The following is a 23,426-nucleotide window of genomic DNA, read 5'->3' as shown; positions in this document are numbered from 1 at the left end:
TGCCACGTTTTTACAAGGGAGCAAACTGCTTTCCCTGTTAGGACCGAGCTCTTTGGAAGAGATTTGCAGCTCCCTGGGGAGCCTGTAATGAAATGATCTGATTTCTAAGTGTTTCAAAGCAGCTTTTGGTTTCCAGGTCTCCCTTGTTGCGGTTAACCACTGACAGACGACACAGCCTGACTTGGAGCAGGGCTAATCCTTTGCTTTCTCTTTTCAGTTCTTCTGGGTCCTTCTGGTGATCTTCCTCACGGAGCTGCTGCTGATATTCATCGAAATCATCTTTGAAAACAAGGTGGGTGCAATCCGGAGGCCTTTGGATGCTGCACGGTGACAAACTGCAGCCCCGCGTCTCATTGGGGAGGAAAATCCTCAAGTATCTGGTAGCGTACGCCCTGAAAATGGAAGGTGTTCATTGCTCTTGCTCTTCTGGGGCTGCCCATCGTGCTCCAGAGCTGCGATGGGTCTCCAGCACCACCCAGAGCCCCCGCCGCAGCCGCAGCTCCCTGTGCAGACTCTCAGCCAAAAACCTATTGTGTTTTTTTTTTTTCTTGAGGACTCATTAAGCTCCTCGCCTCAATTACGTTAACTGCTGGCTTGCATTTGCAAGGACGGATTTGAGTTATAGCTGAGCCGGCGAGATGGTAAATGCTTCCAACGGATGTCCTTTCTGGCCGCCCGCCTTCTGCTGAAGAAACCCTGCCATTTTCAATTTAATCTTACCCTTGCAATCGATCAAACGATTAACTAGCTAATCTCAATCTCTGCTGGCTCAATGAATGGACGAGGCAGGAGAGCAACATCTGAAATACCTACCTACTTACAGGCTCTAAAAATCGATTCCCCTTTGCACAAACATGCTTGATGCTTTCAAAGCCATCAAGGTTGGAGTTGGGAGTTATGGGCTTGGTGAGCCCCAGAGGCAGTTGGGGTTGGGAGTTATGGGCTGGGTGAGCCCCAAAGACAGTTGGGGTTGGGAGTTATGGGCTTGGCGAGCCCCAAAGACAGGTTGGGGTTGGGAGTTACGGGCTCGGTGAGCCCCAGAGGCAGTTGACGTTGGGAGTTACGGGCTCGTTGGGAGTTATGGGCTCGGTGAGCCCCAAAGACAGGCTGGAGTTGGGAGTTATGGGCTCCGTGAGCCCCAGAGGCAGTTGGGGTTGGGAGTTATGGGCTCAGTGATCCCCAGAGATAGGCTGGGGTTGGGAGTTATGGGCTCGGTGAGCCCCAAAGTTGAAGGGAGGCAATGGGAGAGGACATTGCCTTTTGGATGCTGCAGCCAACTCCACCCAGAGCTCATCCAGAGCTTCCCAGGGCTCTCCGAAACCCTCTGATCCCTGGTGCACTGGTGGAGAGATGTGCTTCTTCAAGAAAAATCAGATTGCTTGAGTCCTTCCCATGTACAGAAAATCAATACGTTTTGCCACTTAGAGGCTGTATTTTTGTGAAATTCAGCATGAAATCCTCTGCCTTGCTCCACCTTTGAGCCTCAGTGATGGTGCTCAGCACAATCCTGCACTGCAGGGATGTAACGGGGAAATGCTGGTACCATCAGGAAAGGGTATTGCAGCCTCGTGATTACACTCCTGGATTGAGTAGAAACCATTAGCGCCTAAATTGTCCCTTAATTTAAATTTAACGGGCAATATCAAAACTTAATTAAAAATCAAACAATGAGGAAGAGAGAAAAGAGAGATCTGACAAGCGATGAATCCACTTGACCTAAAATTGTTCGGAGGCACAAATCTGCGTTTGGAACAATGGTTGTTTATTAAACTTGTTAAAAACGTATTTAATTGGATTTTGTATTAAATAAGCAGGGACGAGGAACGAATTTAGTGGCCTCGAAGCTACTGAACATTGAAATGGGCTCTGTTGATATGCAAATGGGTTTTTGGAGATTACCGGAGATAACGGGTTTGGCGTCCTTGAAGGGAAGGGAGTGGAGAGGTCTCATAACCAGAACTTAATGATTTAACCCTGCGACATTTATCTCCCACCTTAAAAATCAAGATTTAATTACAGAAGCTGCCTCCGGGCTGGCATCTTCTTGGAGGGCAATAGGATCGTAGGCTGAGCCTATCTGGGGGAAAACAAGCAGAAAATGGTAAGACCCGGGTGTTGCCTGTTGTGTTGGTCTTAGCAGTGGGCAAAACAGGAATTAACATTTTAATAAACTTCCACATGAGCAATTTCTTAAAGGTTTTTTCAGACCCCCTTGCCTGATCCCTCGCTGTCGGCAGGCTTTGTTTGCTGCTCTGACGTGCCTTCATTTCTCTTTTTTTCACGTTCTTCTCCCCGTTCCCGGTTTGCCCAACCTCTAATTTTCATGTCAGAGTGAATTATGAAAAACAATGTTTTCTTCCCCCCTCCCCTTTCCCCTGCTTCTAACTCAGAAAAAAGTTCCTTTTTCCTTCATTAATATTTCTGCTTGGCGATTTGTCAGGAGTCAAATGACAAACCTGCGCCGGGCTTTGCATAGGACATTTTGAGCCTCGGCTCCCAGCTCACTAATAAGCTTCCCAGGCATCTGTAAAATACATTTTCGATTCAATTAGTGTTTAATGTGAAGTGCCTGATGTGTCAAAGTGTCCTCGGAGATAAGGCTGAAGGAGCAGCAGGGAGAGCCCCAGCCCCGGCTGCACCGTTCCCTTTCAGGGCTCGATTGAATTGCTGAATGATTTGTTGGGATTAGGAGTGACTGAGGGTTCTGATGAGGTCTCTGCTCCTGCACGTCGCTCATCCCACGGATAAATCACTGTGCAGCCGGCGGTGGTGGCTGGCACAGCCCATTTCACCTCCTCCATCCCCTCTTAATGCAGCAGAACCCCCCCTGCCACTGGTAAAATCCTGGTAGTCAGTGGGATTGGAGAGCTTGAGGGAGCTTTCGAAATTTAATAATTAAATTTAATAGGAAAAATTGGGTGGGTAAAGGTGCGCGGGTCTGCTTGCACGTGCAGGAAACGGAGAGGTGCTATGGGATGCTGCTAACCCTGAGAGCTCAAAACCGATGCTGCTAACCCTGAGAGCTCAAAAATTATTAATTTTGCCCCAAGAAATAGGCTTGTGCCGGCATGCGGGTTAGATTCTTACTCCGGTAACAGCTGACAATGCTTGCTATGAAGATATTTTCAAGTTTTGCAATATTTTCCTGGTGCCTTTTCCACGTGTGAGCCATGGTTTTGGTTTTTTTCTGTCCCCAGATGAATGCAGTTTTCCACTCCAACATCCAAGAGGGCATCAGACACTATTACGATGACCTTGACTTCAAGAACATCTTGGATTTTGTACAAGAAAAGGTTTGATTTTGGAGAGGGGGTGGCATCGGGGAGGTCTGGTTGTGACGTTTTTCAAGGAGTGGTTAACTCTGTGCCTCATTGAAGCAGAAGCATTAGTGTTCCCTGTATTTTTAGAGTTTATTCCCATCCCTGGTGTACCTGGGATATTTATATTTCCCAATCTTGATGGGAAACTGGTGCTTAATGCCTGAAAGCTTTTTGATAGCTACCCCAACCTGCGTAGAGAGAGATGGAGGAGTAAAATAACACGTGCTAAAGCTGCTTCAGGGCTGCAATGACCTTTAGATAGGCCACCTTAGGTAAGTCTCTTTACTCAAGGTGTCATCAGTAGCTGGCCAAGCCCTTGACTCAACGGGAAAATTGCAGATAAGGTGTTTTCACGCAGTAGCTCAGAGGAGAGGAGAGCTCCAGCCTCTCCATGGGCAGCACTGGGGGCAAGCTGCTCCTGGGGCTGGTGAGAGCTACGTCCAGTCCAATATTGGGGCTTGGCATAGTCTGCTTTAACTTTTTTAGGTGTGTGGTTTCATATTTTGTCTCATAGCTAATGCTTAGAGCCTGCCAGGAGTTGGCAGGATCCATCCCCTATCCTCGAGCCAACCTGCAGGTCGGTAAAACCATCCTTGCAAATCTTTCTTTTTTTAACCAAACTTTTGATCAGCTGCTGCTGTTGCCTTGTATTTTATGCACCACGTAGTTTCTTTGAGGTACTAAATATGAAATTAAGTATTAAATTAAAATGCCTTCCTAATTCCTGCCATTGAGCCCGGCTGGATGTGTTTCCCTTTTGTCTCTTGAAACCCAAGGTAGCCACACTTGAGCAAAGCAATGATGTGTCCCCCCAAGTACATCGAAAAGATGAGTAAAGTCAGGATTTGAAGTTATTATCCACGCTGTTAAGCATGTGGCCAGTCCAGACAAACTTGGCTGGCTCTAACGTATCATTTGTTTTTTCCAGTACTGGTGAGAAGCTATTCCTGGGAATTTGGAGGATGTAGTTTTGCTCGTGTTTTGAGTGAGGATATTTGGTTTACCCGTTATTTGTGTTATTGCGGGAGGGATGCACTTGGCTCGAAGCATTTGGCGAATGAAAAAAATGTGGAAAAACCCCAAAACTTGAGATCTAGGAGGGAAATCGCAGTGATGTTACTACGTCTCCTGGGTTTGTTTTGGAGAGCAGAGCCAGGCTTTGCCAGCAAAGCTGCTTTCGGATGAACTTCCAATGTTCTCTCACCTCGGCCTGGTTTCTCTCTTTTCATTATGGGTTAAAGCATCATAAATATGTGAATCTTATCTCTCGCTTTGAAGAAAAGGAGACTGTGAAGCTCCTTCTTCTTTGATGTACGTGGAATTGAATGCCGGTGGTGCCCTCCACACTCCCCTCTCTTGGCTTAAACGCCTGCTTTTGACTCTCGGAGTCATCGTCACTGAGCTGAGCTCATTAATAAGACTGGGAGCCCTCTAAAGGTCTCAAGACGTGACTGATTCTGAGAAGGATCTGAATCTTTTTCAAGTTTTACTCCAACTTCTCTAAGAGGATGCTATAATTCAGACCTCTCTGTACAAATGATAAACGGATGCTGCCGCGAGCAGTCGGAAAGTCCATGTTGGAGTCATCCTCAACGAGCCTTGGCAAGGAGGTTAGACCACAGATCTCCAGATAAAGCAGATGTATTTGTGGGAAGGTTTCTGCATCCCCAAACAAGCGAGGATCAGGCACTTATCATATAATTTCACCCGATTTTTACATTTTTCCCGTCTACTTCTTCACTTAACTCTTTATTAAAAGTTTTCAGGGGGAGATCTTCATCTCAAAGTCTCTCTCTGTACTAAAAAATGTTGTGGCCACTTACAGCGTTGCTGTCAAGTCTTTAACATCTGCGCATTTTATCTTGTAATGAGAGGAGCTTTGCAAGAACATGCAGCTGTCATTGCTGTGAGCTTTTATATTATATATTTCATATTTATATTTCCAAACCAGGAACAGCAGCAATGTCAGCGATTGAAATGCAGAGTTGCTTCATCCTGAGGGTAGGACTGGGGAGAAGCAATACAGAATAACTGCTTTTAAGAGAAGGGACATTGGTTTTACGGGACCTGAGCAGCCCGGTTCGCTTTGGGATGATGAATACTTGCAGTCAGTCTGGAAGGATTGCGCCCAGACCTGCTTTTTTGATAAAAAACAAGCTCAGAGCAGCCTGTTATCATCATTTAGTGGTTATTCTTGCCATTTTCCCTATTTAAAACCTTGTCTATGCATAGGTTAGCTGGCACACAGCTTATTTAGGTCAGACAAAACCACACTATGCTCCTTAGGATTTGAATTTTGCTTAAACCCTCTCTCAAGTGATGCTTTAAACTAGAACCAACTGCCTTCACCCCCTTAAACCAGTATCATACAGTAAAAATAACAAGTAATTATGGTCCAAAGTGCCAGACATTAATATTTTACATTACCAGGATGATGGTGCAAATAATGCCGTTTTGCCTGTCAACACCTACTCAGTCTGGCTGCTTGTGAACAAGTAGATATGGAAATAAATTGCCCTAAAGAAAAGAATACTTACATCTTTTTATCACTCATTTTTGCTGAACTACTGCCCTTTACAGCCCTTGGCCGTGAGGCTGGAGACAGCGATGACTCAAAAGCCCAGGTTTGCCCCAAGTCACTAACTGCAGCTATCCGCCACTCCTCGCTTTATCTGTGTTTTAATGGTTTGCTGAGTACAGGTGGAAGAGGAGAGTTCAAACCGCTTGGCTGAGCACAGGATTTGAATTTCAAAGAGCTGCCGGGGCTACGGTTCTTGCTCAAACCCGAATGGCTCCAAACTCAAAGTAAGGCTCGGAGGGATGAGGGTGTTGCGCTTGCAAACCTCCTCCTTTCTTCCTGGGGAAGATTAAAGGCAGCTTTCATCAGCGTGGCTCATTCAAGCATGTTGCTTCGAGGGCGATGGTTTTAGCCGTAATGAGCCTGCATCTCGCGGGTGGCGGTCCTCGACATGGAGAGCTCCTCAGATGCAACCTGCGAGGCTCGTTCCGTGGGCTTTCTTTGGTTTTTCTGCTTGTTAGGTTTCTCTGAGCTCCAGGAGCCCGCATGAAAGTAAAAACCCACCAAAGTCTGTCTGAGCTTATGAGAAATAAATCCAGGCACAACAGTAGTTTGGGCTAAACCTCTCTTTGCAGAGAAGAAAACACACCCGTGAGGCTTCCCGGCAGCTAGTAACCCTCATTATAAGGATTTTGTACCAATTTTTGCACGGTTATAAAAACAAAGGGAAAAAACTTCTTTGCAGCATGGGGATACCCAATGGGTAGCAATAGCCAATATCCCTTTAGGTGGTTTTCTTCCCCTCTTTCCAGGCAACTTTTGCAAGCTGCTCTCCCTCGCTGATACGGGTAGGGTTAGAAGCAATAGAGGAATTAAAGGCAGAAAGTTAGAAAATAATTGTAAATCTGTGGGTTGGCTGCTCCTGGCCATACCTGCCTATTTTGGCATGGGAGGAGGCCACGAAGACCCCAAGAGCTGATGTCTTTTCCTACTCCCGTTGGCCAAGTATTGCACCAACCCATCAGCAGGAGGGGGAGCCGATGCTCACAGGGTTAAACCTCTCCTGAAAACTGCTCCTTGAAGAGTGTGGTGCTTAAAGAAATGGGGAAAACCTGCGGTTTTTTCTATGTTATCAAGCACACATACCTCTCCTGCCCACCTCAGGCTTTCCTTTCTGCTGGAAAAATGTAAAGATTCAAGCTTGTTTACCAAGAGAAGAGATGACTCTGTATATAATAAGCCCACTTTTATTCTGCAGAGAACAGAAAATGACTTTCATTAAACTTTTTTTTTTTTCATTGTGCGAACAGAAGAAAAAAGAAGCTTTTTTCTTTTGTAGCTGTAGCATTTGATCTCTAATTTAACTTGACGGGAAGAGAAATCCCTGTTAGACTGCAGAGCCTTATTAGCATTTTGTCGAATGGCACCAACTAGCTGAGCTGCCTTCAAGAGCCAAGAAATACATTCATTCAAGGCACTGAAAGAGCCATCTCTCCTGCGTGCCCTGGGAATAGGATGGATTAGTCACCTGTAATTAAATCAGTGAAGCATGAATGAGCCCGATCTTTCCTGGGCTCGTGAAAGCAAGGATGCCTCCAATACACGCGTGTACGCATCTATAACTGCTGCACGCCTCTAAAATGGGGTTGAATGGGGCTAAACACCTGCTTTTCTATTTTTACATGGTGTCTTCAACTTCCTATTTAGGGCCGTGGAAAGCAGAAAATAATGGGAGCTCTCAATGCTGGCTCTGCAAAGCGGCGTTGGAGATGCAGGGCAAGGCTGGAGGGGAGATGCTTCGGCGGGCTGGAGATGTCAAGGTTTGCTCAGCTGCCCGTCTCATCCTCTCCTTTTCTTCTTTTTGCAGTTTTCTTGCTGCGGCGGCGATGAGTACCGAGACTGGGAGGTTAACCAGTACCACTCCTGCAACGGCAGCGGGCCACTGGCGTGTGGGGTGCCCTACACATGCTGTATCAGGAAGGTAAGGCAGCCGAGGCACGGAAAGTGCCTTTATTTCAGTCAATATTTCAGCAAAACACCCTCTTCCAGCTGGTTATTACCACCTATTTCTGCGCTGTAGGGTTTCTTATAAACTGCATTGCCATCTTGCAACACGGTTTGAGACAACATCAGTGTGAGACACTAAAGAAACTAAAAGATATATAAATGGGCTACACTGTATTTTAGTAGTTTTAACATAGAATAAATACCAAAGCACTGGGCTATTAATTGCATTCGTATCATGCTGAGGAGTTGTTAGAAATGCCGAGTTCCTCATTTTCAGCCTAATGTGTGATATAAAATGGTTCTGGAGGATCGTTTTGGAAAGATATAACAGCATCTTAAAAGGACTTGGCTGCATCTCAGCATGGATCCGAACGAGCTGTCGTCCTCTGCTGTCTTGTCCAAGAGGACACGTTTCTCAGCCGGCCGCTGCGGGGTTTAGCGGTATATGGGGATCACCTTTCCTGGTGTCTGCTCCTAATGAGGAGGTTTTTGAGGGTTTTCCTGAAAATGGGGTCAGGAGAGGTATTTGGATAAAGAGCCACCCTTGTGCAATGGAATAAAAAAAGTCTGGTGAGCAACTGCCCTTGCGAGGCTGCATTTCCGACACGCTGCGAGTTGGGTCGAAAGGAGATGGAGAGAGGCGGGGAGTGGATTTGCAGAGCTGTTAGGGTCTCCTGTGCTGATTTTCAGGGCTGGAAATCAAGACATCCCCCCCTGCAAGCAGCGCCTTTCTGCTGAGACTAAGCTAAGTGCTCTGACACCGTCTTGTTTAATACAACCGTCCGCTTCGCTGCAATCAATCTAACACACGCTGTGGATAAAATGCCAGGAGCTGGGCCAAGGCAGGGGGAAAAAAGTGCAAATATGCCTGGTTGCTGCGGCCAGAAATGCTATAAACGTCGCTAAAAAGGATTTGCTAAGCATAATCCTGGTAGCAAAACCTCCTCAGGGTTCAGAGCATCAGGAGTATCAGCGTTGCCTCTGAACCCTGGCCGTGCCCCAGGCTTTATGAATTGCACAAGGAAAATATATCATCAATCTCGTATTGTTGTTGGATTTTTAATGGAAAAAAGGGGAAATCTGAGGTGCCTTAATTATCAGTGAAAGTCTGACATGCAAATCAGCTGCAAAAATAATTGTCATCTCCAATCAGGGCGTTGATTAAGAATCCTAAAGCTCCTGAAGATGGAATTAGAAATGCATGTTGTCCTTTTGTATTACGAGTGACGACGTGTTGGAGAGAGTCAAGTGCATTTTTCAGTTATTTTTACACTCCCTGCGGTTTTGGGTGACAATTTGGCAAACAAAAGACCTCAGTGCAGCAGGCAGTATTGGAGATATAAGAAACCACAGATGATGAATATAGTAGGGCAAGAAATAAGGCAACTTTGTGGCTTCCCATTGCAATGAGCTGGGTCTGGAGGATGTTCTAGCGAAGTACTGGAGCAGCCAGCCCCTGGGAGGGAAAGTCCACAGTAAATCCACTGCATTTTTTTCAAGAATTAAAGTCCATGGATGTTGGTCTGACAGCTGGAGCGGTTTTATGGGAAGCGAGACCTCACCAAACGCATCTAAATCTCCATGAGAAATGAAACCCGTTCTTGGGGAGAAGAGTAACCAGGTAGATAGATGAAGCCTCGTTCTTCAGAGACTTGATTTTTGGCACTGCAGGGCACGTTTGGTTAAGAAATCAGCCCGACGCAGTATCAATAGTACATGAAATGGATTTAGAGAGCCAGGTCCCTTTGGAGCTTTCTGCTGTCTGCAACATAAAACAAGCTAATAAAAATTTAGTTTAAACAACAGAGTGAAACCCCCTGTAACTGCATTTACCGTAAGCTCCAGCATGTTTCTATTCATAGCTGTTTGCTGAAATTGAAAAGTCGTCATGGGGGTTTTCTTTGCAGGCTGAGAAGGTGGGAGAAGCACCTCTGTACCTCGGGATGAAGAAGGTACCGGTGTGTGATACTCTGGACGTACCTGGTTGGGTCTTAGCAACATGCAAGCCCCGCTGAAAACCCTTTCCACCGAAATGTTACTTGAGGGCTGAAGAGAAGATCTTGCGTTGGCCCTGCAGCTGGAGGGAAAACCAGGGACCACGTGGGCACGTGTATGAATTCTTCTGCATTGGGTAGAGATGAACACAATGGTCTCTCCGCTGTGAATAACCTTTTTATCATCCAGTTATAAATCCACCTGTTTGTAGGGCAAGAAACCCTTCTCTTCTTGTGTCCTTCTTCTCTGTTTGTGCCTTCATGAATGAAAGGTGGAGAGCGAAGCATCCTTTTGTCTCAGAGGCCCTTTGAGATTTAAGTAGAGAGCTACCAGAAGATGTCATTTGTAAATGCAATATTGTAGAAAGAACAACAGATGCTGATAGGAGCAAGCCGTGCAATACAGCCCCGTCCATGTGGGGTTTACAGAATCACTAAGGTTGGAAAAGACCTGTAAGATCATCAAGTCCAACCATCAACCCAACACCACCATGCCCACTGAACCATGTCCTGCAGTGCCACGTCCACACGTTTTTTGAAGACTGGCAAAGCGGTCAGATTTTTTGATCATTCCTCCTGCTCTGGGCCACCTCAATCCAACCCTCCAAACCAAGGCAACACAAAACAATATCCCGTGCAGGACACGTTCCCCCTGTGCACACCACTCCTGAGAAAGAGATATTTCAACTGGCAGGTCCAACTTCAGTGGTCTTGCTGGGCCTGCCATGCTGCTCACACGAATCCTTTGCTTGTCTGGGTCGTTGCTCGGCGCTCCAGTGGGCTTGTCTGAAGGAAGGAGCGTGAAACATGGATTAGGAGGTTGGTTGCAATATGTTTTCAACTTGTCATTAAATACAGCCATAAAAACATCCTGTTTTCCAGGAAAAGACTTTTTCTATACAAGACCCTCCAAGAGCTTTGTGTTGCATCCCCTGGGGCATATTCCAGGGCAGGCTGAGTTGCATTAATGACAGCAGACATCCTCCAAAAATGCCCTGGATATTGGTTATTGAAGAGTCTCATCTCTGAGGTCGTAGACCTTAAAGTCTTCCCAGGAAGAAGGAATGGGCAAATATGCATCTACTTGAGGGTGTGAGACTGGATCCTCATCTCTAAGTGCTTTTCTAAATGGTTTTCCAGTGTACTTGTGCCTTCTCCTGGGAAGCCGCAGCGTAGTTGTGCCTCTGCCAAGCACAGCGTCTCTGAACCCCTTGTGAAGTGTCACCGCTGATATTTGGTGCTGATTTTGGGGAGAAAAGCAGTCGGTTAAATAAGAAGTGCAAGGATTGCAGTCTTCTGCCCTCGATGGGTTTTCAATGTCTGTGTGTGTTGCCCTTTTGTGATCCCTGAAGGCATCAAAATGCATTCTGGAAGAATAAAGGCTTCTGCCTGGTTTTATGTTAGAATTTCAATTCAGCTCTGACCTTCTCTTCCATGCAAGACCTTGACAAAAGTTGATCAAGGCTAAAACCTCACTTTTCTATCTTCCACGCTTCTCCCAAATACAAGGTGTTGAGGGAATTACTCAAAGAGACAGGCAGGACTGGAGACGATTGAGAAACCCTTGGTTATTTAATGCAAGAAGGAAGAAAAGTGGTGAATTTGTGCATTAGCCAGACGTGTTCAAACAATGAGCCCTATAGAAAGCAATGGTGTTTCATTGGCAAGGGTCCTGTGATGTCCACCAAAATGAGTCTGAAAAGCAAGGACAACTGAAAGCTGTCAAGAAAAGTGGGGGTTTTTTTAATGTAAACCAAATAGATGGATCCTTGGTGATGTACAGGTTCCTTTATACCACTGCAGGCAACAGCATTTACCTTAAGAGCATTGCAAATTCCCCTTATGCTGAAGGCTTCCCATTTCATGGTCCCAACCCTGGATGGGATCTCTCTCATCGACCCTGATGGGTGCTTTGCTGCTGATCTCCAGATTTCCCCACAAGTCTTTCATATGCACAGAGCCTGATTAGCCTCCTTAATTATGCCCAGTTTGTAAATAGTGTCTTGAAGTGGTGAGAGATGGGATTTTTGATAGCACCATGAGCAATGTGGTAGGTACAGAAGCTCTTGGTAGGGTAGCGCTGGAATAATTTCCCTACCAATTACAGGAGGAACACGCTGCAGCTTTATGGCTGGAGTCTGTCCGGAGGTGCACATTTCTTTTATGCTGTGTCTTGGAGGAAAGTATAATTTACACCTAAATGTGCACAATTTCTCTTTTTCATCTCTGTGCCTCTGCAGCACGGGATGTTTTTGTTTTGTTGTCCAGGAGCTTTTACTGGTTGTCAAAGCCATCTTTCTGAAAGTGTAATAATTTCAGCACATTATTATTTTATGGGCATAAGGCCCCTTTACAAATATATGGCGTTATGGAAGCTGCTGTTTGATCCATGAAACAAGCCCGAAAAAAAGCCCATCAGAAGATCAATTCCAAGAGGTGCAAAGTGCCCAACTAGCTCAGGATGTGCCGGAGCTACTCTCCAGCTTTGCTTTTTTTGGGATGAGCACAAATCAGTTTTGTAACCCAAAATGTACCTCTTTTCCATCCTGACAGAAGCAGAGGAATTAGGTTTGATTCTATTTTATAAAGGTCCTGAATAGCAGCGTTTAGCCGGGATTTCTCTCATTAGCTGTAGCTCTTGAAACATTTTTGTTGGCCAACAAGATCTAAGCCTTGGGGATGTCTAAAATCCTTACGTTTCTCCCCAAAGTGCTGGGAGACTTTGGGGAAATTCCCACTTGATTTCTGGAGAGCCCAATACATTTAATCCCGGTGAAATTCCCTTTATTATGAAGGAGAGGCACGACTGAAGGTGTTTGAAAAGGTGGCCGGAATTAAACAAGGAGAAAATCAAGGGAATGTTTCCAAAGAGCTGCTTCGCTAAACGTTCATGTGATGTGGATGTGGTCCCGGCTCAAATCACTGGAGAAACGTTGGGGGGACCTGGGCATCCTCCAAAAGAGCAGAAACCAGAGAGGGAAGCGGTTTTAAAAAAATAATGAAAACCACCAGCAACTTATTGCCAACATGCATGGTTTCAGCATTGCATTTGGGCAAAAAGGAGCCTGCAGTAGCAAAGCGCGGTTTGAGGGTAGCTGCTTGCTTTGTGCTATGCCAAATGGTCGAGACAACTGGGCGAGCTCTTCTATTTCTTGATTTTTTTTTATTCTTATTTCTTGTATTTCCCCGTTGGCTTTCTCCGAGCTAAGTCTGTTCACCAATTCTCTGTTTGCAGGTCCCTGGAGAAGTCATTAACACCCTGTGTGGGTACAGGACGCTCGATAAAGAGGTAATGTTGGCTTTTTCCTTCGTACATACAGGATTTGCTTCTCCTTCCCCAATCCCCCTAAAACAAACGGGTTATTTACAGGTAAGCTCCTCCCCACCAAGGATGGCTGTTACTGCTGTATATAAATTCATTTTTATTGCTTTTCCCTGGCGTCTCAGGGTGTTGTTCAGGCTCGCAGAGCACGGGCAGGCTCGTGACACGTGTGGGTAGTCCCTACATGCTCTGGCGTGGCCTTTCTGAGAGCAAGGAGCTCTCTCCTGGATCAGGCCCGGGAAATGCTGGTCCTGAGTTGTCTTTTGAGGCTTGGTGGTAGGAGAGAAGCTGATTTTGAGGCTTTCAGGGGTGACGGCGGGGCTGTGTGGCAGCAGAGAGCTGCAGTATCTCCGTGCATATGGTACGTAGCTCCCAGGGACGTTTTTTTGGCAAGAAAACCCAGGGAAAGGTCCAATCCAAGAAATCAATTCCCAAACACTTCTCCTGCAACACTTCTCCTTTGGCTCGCAAGAAGGAGCAAACGCAAGAATTAACATCTACCCCCAAACCCAATGTCTGGATGAAAACCGCGATGCTTCTCTCTGCTCTGCTTCCAGCGCCTGGAGCTGCTCAACGTCATCCACGTGCGAGGCTGCATCCACGCCGTCGGGCTCTGGCTCAAAGACAACTTCGAGGCCACTTTGGGCATCGTTTGCTCCCTGCTGCTTCCACAGGTATGTGGCGGATCCGATCGGCATCCTCTCGGCTTCTTTTGCTGTGCTGGAGGGGGAAAATAATACATTTTTAGTTATTTTTTTCCCTCTCCATTTAAACCTGAGATCTGTGTCTTGGGTGGGAAACGTCACAGCACTTTCTAGAGCAGTCTTAGCAAAATTAACAGTTTACAGCTGCGGTGATGGCTGTCCTGTAACGCGCTCCTGAAATCTTATTATTGTTCAAGTAATAGCATCTAAAAGCAAGGCACAGTGAATCCTTGTACATTTGTTTTTACAGCTCTCTCCAAATAGAGCATAAATATTAACCAAAATAAACCATAATCTTAAATTTAGCAGGATTTGCCATGCCTCAGGAAATCCATTTCCCATTAAGGATGCCTGAGGATCCAAGCAACTTTCCAGCACAGGTAATTCAGCTCTCCATCACAGATGCTCGATATAGAGAGAAATTTTGGGTTGCAGCTGGGGCTACCCCTTTGCAACACCGTTGGCACTTTGCTAGCAAGGAGGTGAATATCTCTCTTAGATCTTTCCAGAATTATTTTGGACAAAAATTTGGTGATTTAGGGTTGATTTGATCCTTTTTTTGATTCCTTTCGAGGCTCACAAACAAGCGCTTTCTTTTTATCTCATTGGGTGTACCGTTGGGTTTGCCACTGGAGGTATTTGGTGATGCTTTCCAGATATGGGGTTTTATCTAAATAGGAATGAAATAATTTTATTTTTTTATGTGTTTCCGCTTGCAGTGAAAGGTAGAATAGTGGTTGAATAAAGCAGAAGCTGTTGGGAAAATATGTGATGCGTTGAGCTAATTTTTCAAAGGATGGGCTTTCCTCTTGAGCTCTCAGATGATCCACATGAAAAACCAAGACGGGGGAGCAGTTTGTGCCCATGAAATGCTCCGCATTTCTAAAGTGCTTTCTCCAAAGCATGCTGATGAGCAATGGACTTCCGCTGTGCTACCACCAGGAAATGTAATGGGCACAGAAATGGGGAGAGAAAGTACCGTAATAGAGGCGACCGCTTCCATCTGCCTCGCTGGATGTCGAGAGCCCATTACAGGAGCTGCCTGTTGCGTTACCCATTAACCTGCCAACATGATGCTCTTAATTGGGAAGGATGGGGAGAAAAACCAGAGATGGCAATAAGGATTGCTGAGCCTTGATGAATATCAAGTGCTTTTGAGCAAGCGTTGTGATTTTTCTGGCGTGCCGTTAAATGCTCTTCAGATGAAGAACCTCGTTCTTCCCATCTGCTCATGATTTCCAGGTTTTAAATATAAATCGGATTTGATTCTGTCAAGTTTTGGAGGGAATTAAGTTATAAATGGCCATCTGTGTTGCCAGGAACTGTCAGCCCAGAAACAGCTTCATCCTCAGCAGCTGCCAGCAGAAAGCTGGGGTGGGAATACTGTCCTCGAATTGCCGATCCAAAGAGGAAGGGGTTGGCGCCGTTGATGCGGGGAGGTGACAGTATCTTGAGCTTTGAGAAGAGTGAACATATTGACCTGTCCCATCCTTGGCCCTTGGGTATTTGTCATGTCCCGCACGGGACATGTGCCTGGCCGTGGAGCTGCGAACCACCTTGGTGGAACACTTGCAGGATGCTGGGGAGAAGGTTGGGACCATGATCCAGCTTTGGATTTTGCCCAATTTTCCTCAAAGTGTTGCTCTTCCTTAGGATCAAACCTCAGCCTCGTCTGTGGTGACGAGCAGCTTGAGGGCTCAAAGGTTGGGGATTTGAGCTTGGCTGATGTTCATCATCCGCGTGCCCGAGATTGGAGCTTGAATTTGGGGTAAGCAACCGGCTCTTCCTCTGCAGAAAGAAGGACCCAAGAAAAATTTTGACTGACGTAGAGCGCTCACGGAGGGTGCGTGATTATTGCTTTCAGTGTTGTCTTTCCATCATGCTCAGGTGTGGGAAACCATCAAATTTTGGCTTTCCATCATGCGGGAGGTTACTGAATTTTTAAGTCTTTTCTGCTTTTCCCCAAATATCTGTGCAAGAGGCCGAGGGCACAGGGCAGGCTGCTTGGTTTTGCTTTCTCCCGCGTGCGGGCATCTGTCGGGGAAAGCTGTAAATCTGCTGGGTCCTGTTGGGTGTTGAAGTGACTGAAGGCGTGAGGAGGCAGGGAAAAATCCTGCCCGGGTACGTCACCACGCGGCAGCCAGGCTCTCTCCCAGCCGGTGCAAGGCAGAGGGAATTTGTAATTCTATGATCGCTCTTAAATCATGACTGTCTCTGCCTTTTTTAAGTAAGCCATCAAGCAATCGGGAAAAAAAGTCCCATTTGAGGAGTGGGGAAGTGGTTGTGTTCATTTGTCTTACTTCATTCAGAGCGAAGCATAAATGCGGCAACTCAATTATTTTTTCTGCCTTTGCAGAGTACCTTTAATTCTCTTTTTTTCCCCCATGTTTCATTCTCCAGTAACAATCCCGTCTCCTTGCCCTTCTTCTCAGCCAAGCTGCAGACTGAGGCCAAACCGTGATGCATTTCATATCGCTCTCAAAAAGACGTTTTAATTTAGTCGCTGGCAGTCAATGGCAAATTCACATTGTGGCCTCGTACTAGTTGTGTTTAATTATGAAGCAACCCCAGATCTTTCAGCAGGTGCAGCAAAGCACATAAATTTGTTTTATACTGGCTGCATCCCTACCTTCCCAGCCTCTAGCAAGATTATCCGAGAAGTTTACAGCATGCATAAAACGCGTTTGTAGTTAAAATAAGCCAAACAACCTCGTGCATTGCTCTTTCCCCTTTGCCATGCCCAGGTGCTCTTTCAGCAGCTTTTATATTGACCTCAGGAAAAGCATCTCCAACTTTTCCATTCCCGTGTCTTTGCAGGGGATGTTTTCTGATGGTTTTTCATCCTCCTTAGCAAGGTGAAGACGTAGCCACAAGGCTACGTTTGTTGTTTCTACCAATAAGGTAGAAACAAGTGCATAAAAAAGCTCTTCAACCCCTTTTTCTCCATCCTAAAGAAGCAGAAAGTGGCGCAAGTCCAATTAAAAAGAAAAAAAATCTCTGAAAGGCCACTGCCAAGGGTTAATATTTATCGACCGCGGCACAGCCGACTTGCAGTAAATTGTTGCTACCTCCGTTTCGCCTTGATATTTCATCAATCTCCAAAGCTCTACGCTTGGAGCAGCTACAGCGTAATAGGGCATCAGTGTAGAGGTAGATGTTCCCTCCTAAGAGTATAAATCCGGAAGATCAACTATTTCAGTCCTCAAAAACGCAGCATTAGACTTGCAACAGGCATTTTGCAGGTTGGCGTCTTTGTCTCTGGGTGACAGTAATGTTAAATGTTTCCTTGTGTAAAGGGCTTTGTATTGCCAAAGTTCCCTTTTTCTTTGCAAGATTAATTTGTGTTTTGTTTGCTTTTTAGTATCGTAGTTGCTTCAGGGGCTGGAAGGCGGTATATTTTCAAGCGGCTGACACGTCCTTAATGTAGTAGAAAAGGGGAATAAAGGGGATTTTTCCATCTGCAGTCCATGACCTGTACAAAAGCCTGGTCTATAAATATCAATTTATGGAAGGAAAAGTCAGTAAAAGATAAATGCTTGCTTTTTACTTGATTAGCTGTGGGAAAGCTTGAAATGATTCAGCTCTTCTGTTTAGCAGGATCCAGCTTTACAGCCGCTGAAATGGGCAAGGACCTCCGGAGCCGGGCACACGCTTGAGTAGCAGCTGGTGACGTTTGCATGGAGAAGGGTTTTCTTGCAAAAAGCTTTACTTGCAGAAGACCCTCGTTGGGCTGATGGATTATTTTCTCCATGGCCAGAGTTGGTTTTGTCAGGACTGTGATGCAGCGGGATGCGGTTAATCATGGTGTCGCCTTGCAAGGGCTCTTGAGCATTGTTTTGTTGCTATTTTGCATCCTTAATTTTTGTCCTTGTTAAGCAAAAGCCAAATTGAGCCTTGCATGTTTGATTGCCCAGGAAAATGCGACTTGAGGAGCTGAGCTCCTTTCAAGTGCTCTGCCAGGGCCCAAAATGCAACCTTTCCACCCCAAGTCCAGCCACTGATCGCATGCACATGCACACATGCGTGTGCACACCCCTAAGGGAAAACAGCTGTGGTTTTCCAGACCTTTTTCTTGTTGTATAATAAAGTGAAAATGAGCGTTTGAGCCCTTTCCTTCTTTGTTTCCAAAAATGTTCCTGACTCTGAGCATGCTTCCTTTTGCCAAACGTGGAAGACACGAGCCATCAATCAACGAGCACTTCCCAGTGAGGAGGATATTGCAATTAGATCTCGGCCATATCAGCCCCGTTGAGACCTATTCCTAATGCAAAACTGTTTAATCCGAAAGAACAAGTGGAGCCGCTACGAGACATTGAGCAAAGCTGGGGCTTGGCAAGGATGGAGCTGAGCGCCAAAGATCCTTGTAATAAATCTTACGGCACCGACGTGGGAGACAGGAATACGTGGCTTATGTCTTGCAGAAGGCTCTGCGCTGCACCAGAACCACAGAAATTGGAGCGTAGTCTCAAATACTTGTATATATTTAACTTCCTCGAGTGCTGGAAGAGGAGGAATAACCATTAGTTGTGTTAAAGCATCCCAAACTTCCATATTAATCTAATTTTCGTCTTGTGATGTTGGTAGGAAATCGGTAATTAGGACCGATGCTGTCTTGTTTGAAAAAGTCTTCGTTGGCTGCCGTCAGCTCCAAGGGGAAAGAGGGCTTTTGGCTTTGAAGGAGAGAGCAAGCGTTGATCCCAAGAAGTACAATATTAGGTTTTATCTGAGATGGATCGTGCGGGAGAACCAGGATGCTTCGTTGCCACCACCACAAAAAAAGAGCGGAGAACAGGCACCGAAAGCACCAGACCACGTATTTCCAATCTCTTCCGGATATCTCTTTTAATATAAAGATGACTCTTTGTGCCTTGGAGTAATAGCAGTGGATGAAGTGAGACATTTGCCGTGGCAGGGGCAATCACTGTTTAATTTCTGGAACGATGAGTTGGGAACAGCAGCAGGATGGTGTCCTTGCTCAGCCAGACAGGCCAACACCCGTAGCTTAATCATGATACAGCACCCAGTTATAATTAGTGTCAATGTTTTAAGTTGGCTAGAAAGAATTGCAAGTTTGGGAGCAAAATAATGGGGGTTTTAATTTGCTTTTTGAGCTTTTGCTGTTTTGCATAGAGAAAACTCAAGGGTCTTCCAGTAGCAGGTACTTGCAGACATCCATGGGAACCTTCTGGGATTAAATGAGCATTTATAACTGGGGCTTAAAACAGAAAAATAATCAGATTTCCCTTGCCTGGCTGCGTGAACCCGCACGGTTTTGCTGGGGCAGGGAGGTCCCTCTCGCAGGGACAGGAGAAATACAAACGAGGGGTTTGATTAAGCGGCATGGGAGGATATGAAAAGCTGCAAGTGATGAATGGGTTTTATTTCCCTGTCTTCCCAGGTGGCTCGTAAGCATCGTACAGCCCCTGGGAGTCCAAGACAAAATCCCCGAGGATTTGTGCTTTGGAGTGCTTTTTTTTTTTCCTCTCTGATGGACACAAATTTCCTTTAGCTGCTTGGATGGGTTGGATAGGAGAATTTATGGCTGGCCCTTGCTGACAGCAGACGTCCCGCTCACCCTTTTGCTGGTTGAAAATGAAGACGCAGAAGTTCCTTACTCTAAATTGGATGGGTTTGGGGCAGATTTCAGCCGTGGCTTTCCAGGGCAGTCCCAAGGCGCTGCTGAGAGATGGAGATAAAGGTCTTCAGCCACAGCTGGTCTTCAGTGCAGAATGCCAGTTTGGATCGGCTTGAGGCCACCGAGCTGCTACTGGGAGGAGCTGGAGAGGTGGGAAATGGCAGCAGGCATTTGCCCCTCGTTCTGTTTTGCTGTGCATTTAGATATTTATCTTGTTCTTTTAAAAAAAAGAAAAAAAGCAACAGGATATCTCCTTTCTGGTGCAACGTCGTGCGCTTAGTGGGTTAGAATATTCAGGTATCTGCATGGCCATAGTGATTATCATTGCTTCTACCGGTGATGGTCGGTTTTGCAAAGTTTCCTTTCTTGATTCGTGCTCAAGGTGGCCGGGGAGCAGAGGGCGAGGTGGGCGGCGTGCCCCAGCGGGGAGGAAACCACGTGCGAAGGGAAGGATGCAGGAAGGATATGCCTGGGCAAGCCTTTGCACGCTCCCTCCTGCAGTGTCCGGACGGGAAGCGAGGCAGTAATTCTCAAATAATGTCCTGGGCCGGGTGGTTTTTTCCGTGGCTGTCACTGCAGGGGATCCCTGACTTTGGGTGCCACTAAATTACAAATAACATTATCAATGCAGATTGCAATATATATAGTTGCATTGATATATAATCAATGCTATTGCAATATCATTGCAAAAATTATATCTATATGTATCATATTGTGACTTCCCGGTGGGTCTGCGTGCTTTATTGCTTCCCTCGATAGGCAAAGGTCTTTGGATTTATTTCACGCCCGCAGCTGCTCTTGAGTACTGTCAGAGCAGCTACTCGACGATCTTGCACCCCCGTGCAAACCCTGCGCGTTTAAATCCCCCGGAAAAAAGCTCCGAAAGCGGCAGACTAGAGACGTCCCGAGGCAGCGGTGGTTTCTGTACTTCGCTGAACGCCAGGCAATTTTCTAACTTTAAATGACCCGCAAGCAGTAACTCCCAAGCAGTTCTTCCCTTGCTCGCTGGTGATTACCATCACCGGGAGGGGAAGTCAGGGAGAAAAACAGCTTTTAAATTTTTTTTAGCCTCATACTTGATACATTTTGTTAACATGCTCCTCTGCAATAACGCCTTCCTTCATATTGCGATGCAATAAAATCAGCGCTCACGTTAGAAGTCTCTTTACTTCTGGAAAACATGGTGCCCTTGGTGCCGGGGATATTGAATGCATCTATATTCCTGACAGCTTTTTCTCTTTTCATTAAGTGAAAGAGGGTATTTAGAGGCGAGCTGGAATGGAAGTTGGTTCATAACTCAGAGGAGAGAGAAGGCTGTGGGATGCAGGCTGCTGATTGAGGACGTGGGGTAATTTACTCAGTTCAAGAAATCCCCAGTTTAACTGGGATGCTGCGTCCTGCGGTACCTCGGGCGTCGCATCGCCATCGGGAGGCGAGGAGCAGGAGGGGTGATGTCCCTGAATCTGGCTGGTTTTGCAGGATTGGATCCATTTGCATTGACTTTATTGTAAACACCAATCTTTTCTGAATTACTGTTTGGTTTAGGGAGGGAAAAATGACATGCTTGCCTTAAAATTTGTCATTTGAAAGGGTTTTGCTTGCTTGGTCCTTTCACTGTGTCAGCAGTGGGATTTTAATCTGCCCAGTGATGACACGCTAATAGAAGTAAATAATGCTAAAGCTTGACATACATTTAAATAGTATTTTAAAACTTTTTAAATCCTTAAAGGCTCTGTTGTTGAGTATGGATTAGCACAATCTTATTATCCTGATCCGTGTGGGAGCGGTTGCTCTGGGCTCTCCCTACAGTTCATGGAGAGACGGAGCCATCTCCAAGCATCCTCCAACCAGCCTTGACCTCCTGCATCCCTGCCTGGAGGTTTCTGCAGCTTTTGGGGACAAAAGAGGGGACAGATATGGGGTAGGAGAGCAGAACCCTGACAAAGTCTTTGGTTTTGGTATTTTTGCTTCGCCGCCGAAAGCAAGCTCCATCCCAGGTGACCGCGAGGTTGCACAGCCCAATTTTGGTCCTGCGCACGTTCTCGGGGAGCAAATGCATCTTGCACAGTTTGAGTGGGAGATGAACGCCGTCTCCATACGCAGACTGAAATAACGTCGTAGAGTATTTGGGAAAGAGTTGCCTGCTGAGATGGAGGTATAATATGCAGCGCAGCAGTGAATATTTTGAGGGCAGCGGGGAGTTACGCAGGTACATACACAAGAGTTACCGGTGCTGTAAGATAACCTGATTTCAGGCCATTTGGGTAACAAAAGGAGATGCTGAGATGTTTCCAGACTTCAGTTTTTCTTCAGCATCCGCAGTTGTCTTTCCCAGCAAAGAACCTTAATGGCACAAATCCAGCATTTCTGTAATTCCCATAATCGGGAAAGAGCTGCTAGCCGTGACCACGCAGCAGCCTCCGGCACCTCATCTGTTCTTTCGGTGATTAATCTTGTTAGCAGTAATTAGGTGGAACCTCAAATAAGCAGGATGCTCTTTGAGGAATGGTGGGTGCAGTTAGGAAAGAGGGAATGGGGCAAATGCCAAGTGAGGACCTCAAGGAAGGACTCTCCGTCTTGGCAGAGCATCTCAAGGGACGTGGTCTTCCACTTCTCCTGACTTGTTGAAGGAAGAGCTGTCAATCCAGGGGGTCCCCTTGGGATCCACCTCCAGGTGAATTTGGGAGGGAAAAAATAAATATTGAGCTGTTTTGGGGCAGCTTCTGTGCAAGGCACAAGCTGCTCGTGCGGATGGCGGGGTGTTTTTCCATCTCTGAAAGGCAAATTAATAAACCCCCGTGATGTTTGTGGTTGCCTGTTTGCTTTCAGCTTGCTGGGTGAACACTTATCTGATTTGCTTTTTCCCTGTGGAGTTTTTGCCTCCATTTTCTGCAGCCTTCTCTGAGAAAATACTTTTCCCTTTCCACCGTGGGATAAAATGGTCCTTAATTTAAGATGCGTTATAACCCTCTGTTCTTATCCCCATTTCTCTTAATGTTCCCACTTTCCAGACTATTTAATAGATCGATTAGGACCCAGAGAAATGATTAATAACAGTTTTCAGCTCCAAACCCAATGCGCCGCAATAGTGCAGGAGATTCCAGCTGATGGATGGCATGGGTGCAACTGGGTTATTTATTGACTCTGCAAATAGCTCCTCGCGACGGCTTATCGTCTAATCCGTGCTCTCGCTGGCATCTTGTTCGCAGCCACCACAGTGTGTCCCGCAAAGGAAACATCAGGTGAAATCAAAGCAATCTGCTTGAAATCTTGCACTGATGAAAATGCCTTTTTTTTTTTCCCTTCTGCTAAAGATTTAACGCTTATTTTTGAATTGCCTGACAGCCATCAGGGAAATGGGAAATAACCCGTGCAGCACCATGCTTGCAGCACTATCTTAATTTTAGCAAGAGCTTGGACCTCTGCCTCTCTCTTTGCAATGCTCGTGGTGATGTCCAACTGATCCGTGTCCCTCTGTCAGGGCTGATGTGGGAAGTTGTGAGATGGACGTGGCCGTTAATGAGTTTAACAACGAGCCTGTTGCTTTGGCAGAAGGTTTTACTGGGTATTGTCCTCTCTTGTCTCATGGCCAGGTTCGGAAGTCCGGGTGAGAGCATCCCTTGCCGGAGAAGACCTTGTGGAAGGTTTTACATGACTACAGTGGCCCTGACACTCATATTTTGCAGGTGATCGGCCTCGTGATGGCTTGGCTGTATTGGCAAAAGCTCAACGAGATCTACTCCAAGGTGGACACCGTTGACTTCAGGATCCTGGAGATGCGGGATTTCGGCTTCGGGGCGGTGGATCTGAGCGGCGCGGGATGGTGCTGGTGCTTGCCCAGGGAAGGGGGCTACATTCTCGTCAATGCTGAGGATGAGAAAGACGAAGAGGAGGAGGAAGACGCCATCTGCCACAGCAAAGTGTGA

At 46.2% G+C, this 23,426-nt stretch overlaps 1 protein-coding gene across 1 annotated transcript in view; it reads left to right on the top strand.

Annotated features, from left to right (window-relative positions):
* LOC104258435 (tetraspanin-15-like) overlaps positions 1 to 23,426 on the top strand; it is a 45,340-nt gene extending 21,914 nt beyond the window's left edge. Inside the window, exons 3-8 of the mRNA XM_009813540.2 lie at positions 218 to 292; positions 3,198 to 3,293; positions 7,706 to 7,819; positions 13,075 to 13,128; positions 13,719 to 13,835; positions 23,187 to 23,426. Of these exons, the coding sequence (XP_009811842.2) occupies positions 218 to 292; positions 3,198 to 3,293; positions 7,706 to 7,819; positions 13,075 to 13,128; positions 13,719 to 13,835; positions 23,187 to 23,426 (696 nt within the window). The remainder of the gene's footprint in view (positions 1 to 217; positions 293 to 3,197; positions 3,294 to 7,705; positions 7,820 to 13,074; positions 13,129 to 13,718; positions 13,836 to 23,186) is intronic.

The sequence above is a fragment of the Gavia stellata genome, chromosome 31 (assembly GCF_030936135.1).
Source record: "Gavia stellata isolate bGavSte3 chromosome 31, bGavSte3.hap2, whole genome shotgun sequence".
NCBI lineage: Eukaryota > Metazoa > Chordata > Aves > Gaviiformes > Gaviidae > Gavia > Gavia stellata.
This window is presented reverse-complemented; position numbering and strand designations above follow the sequence as displayed.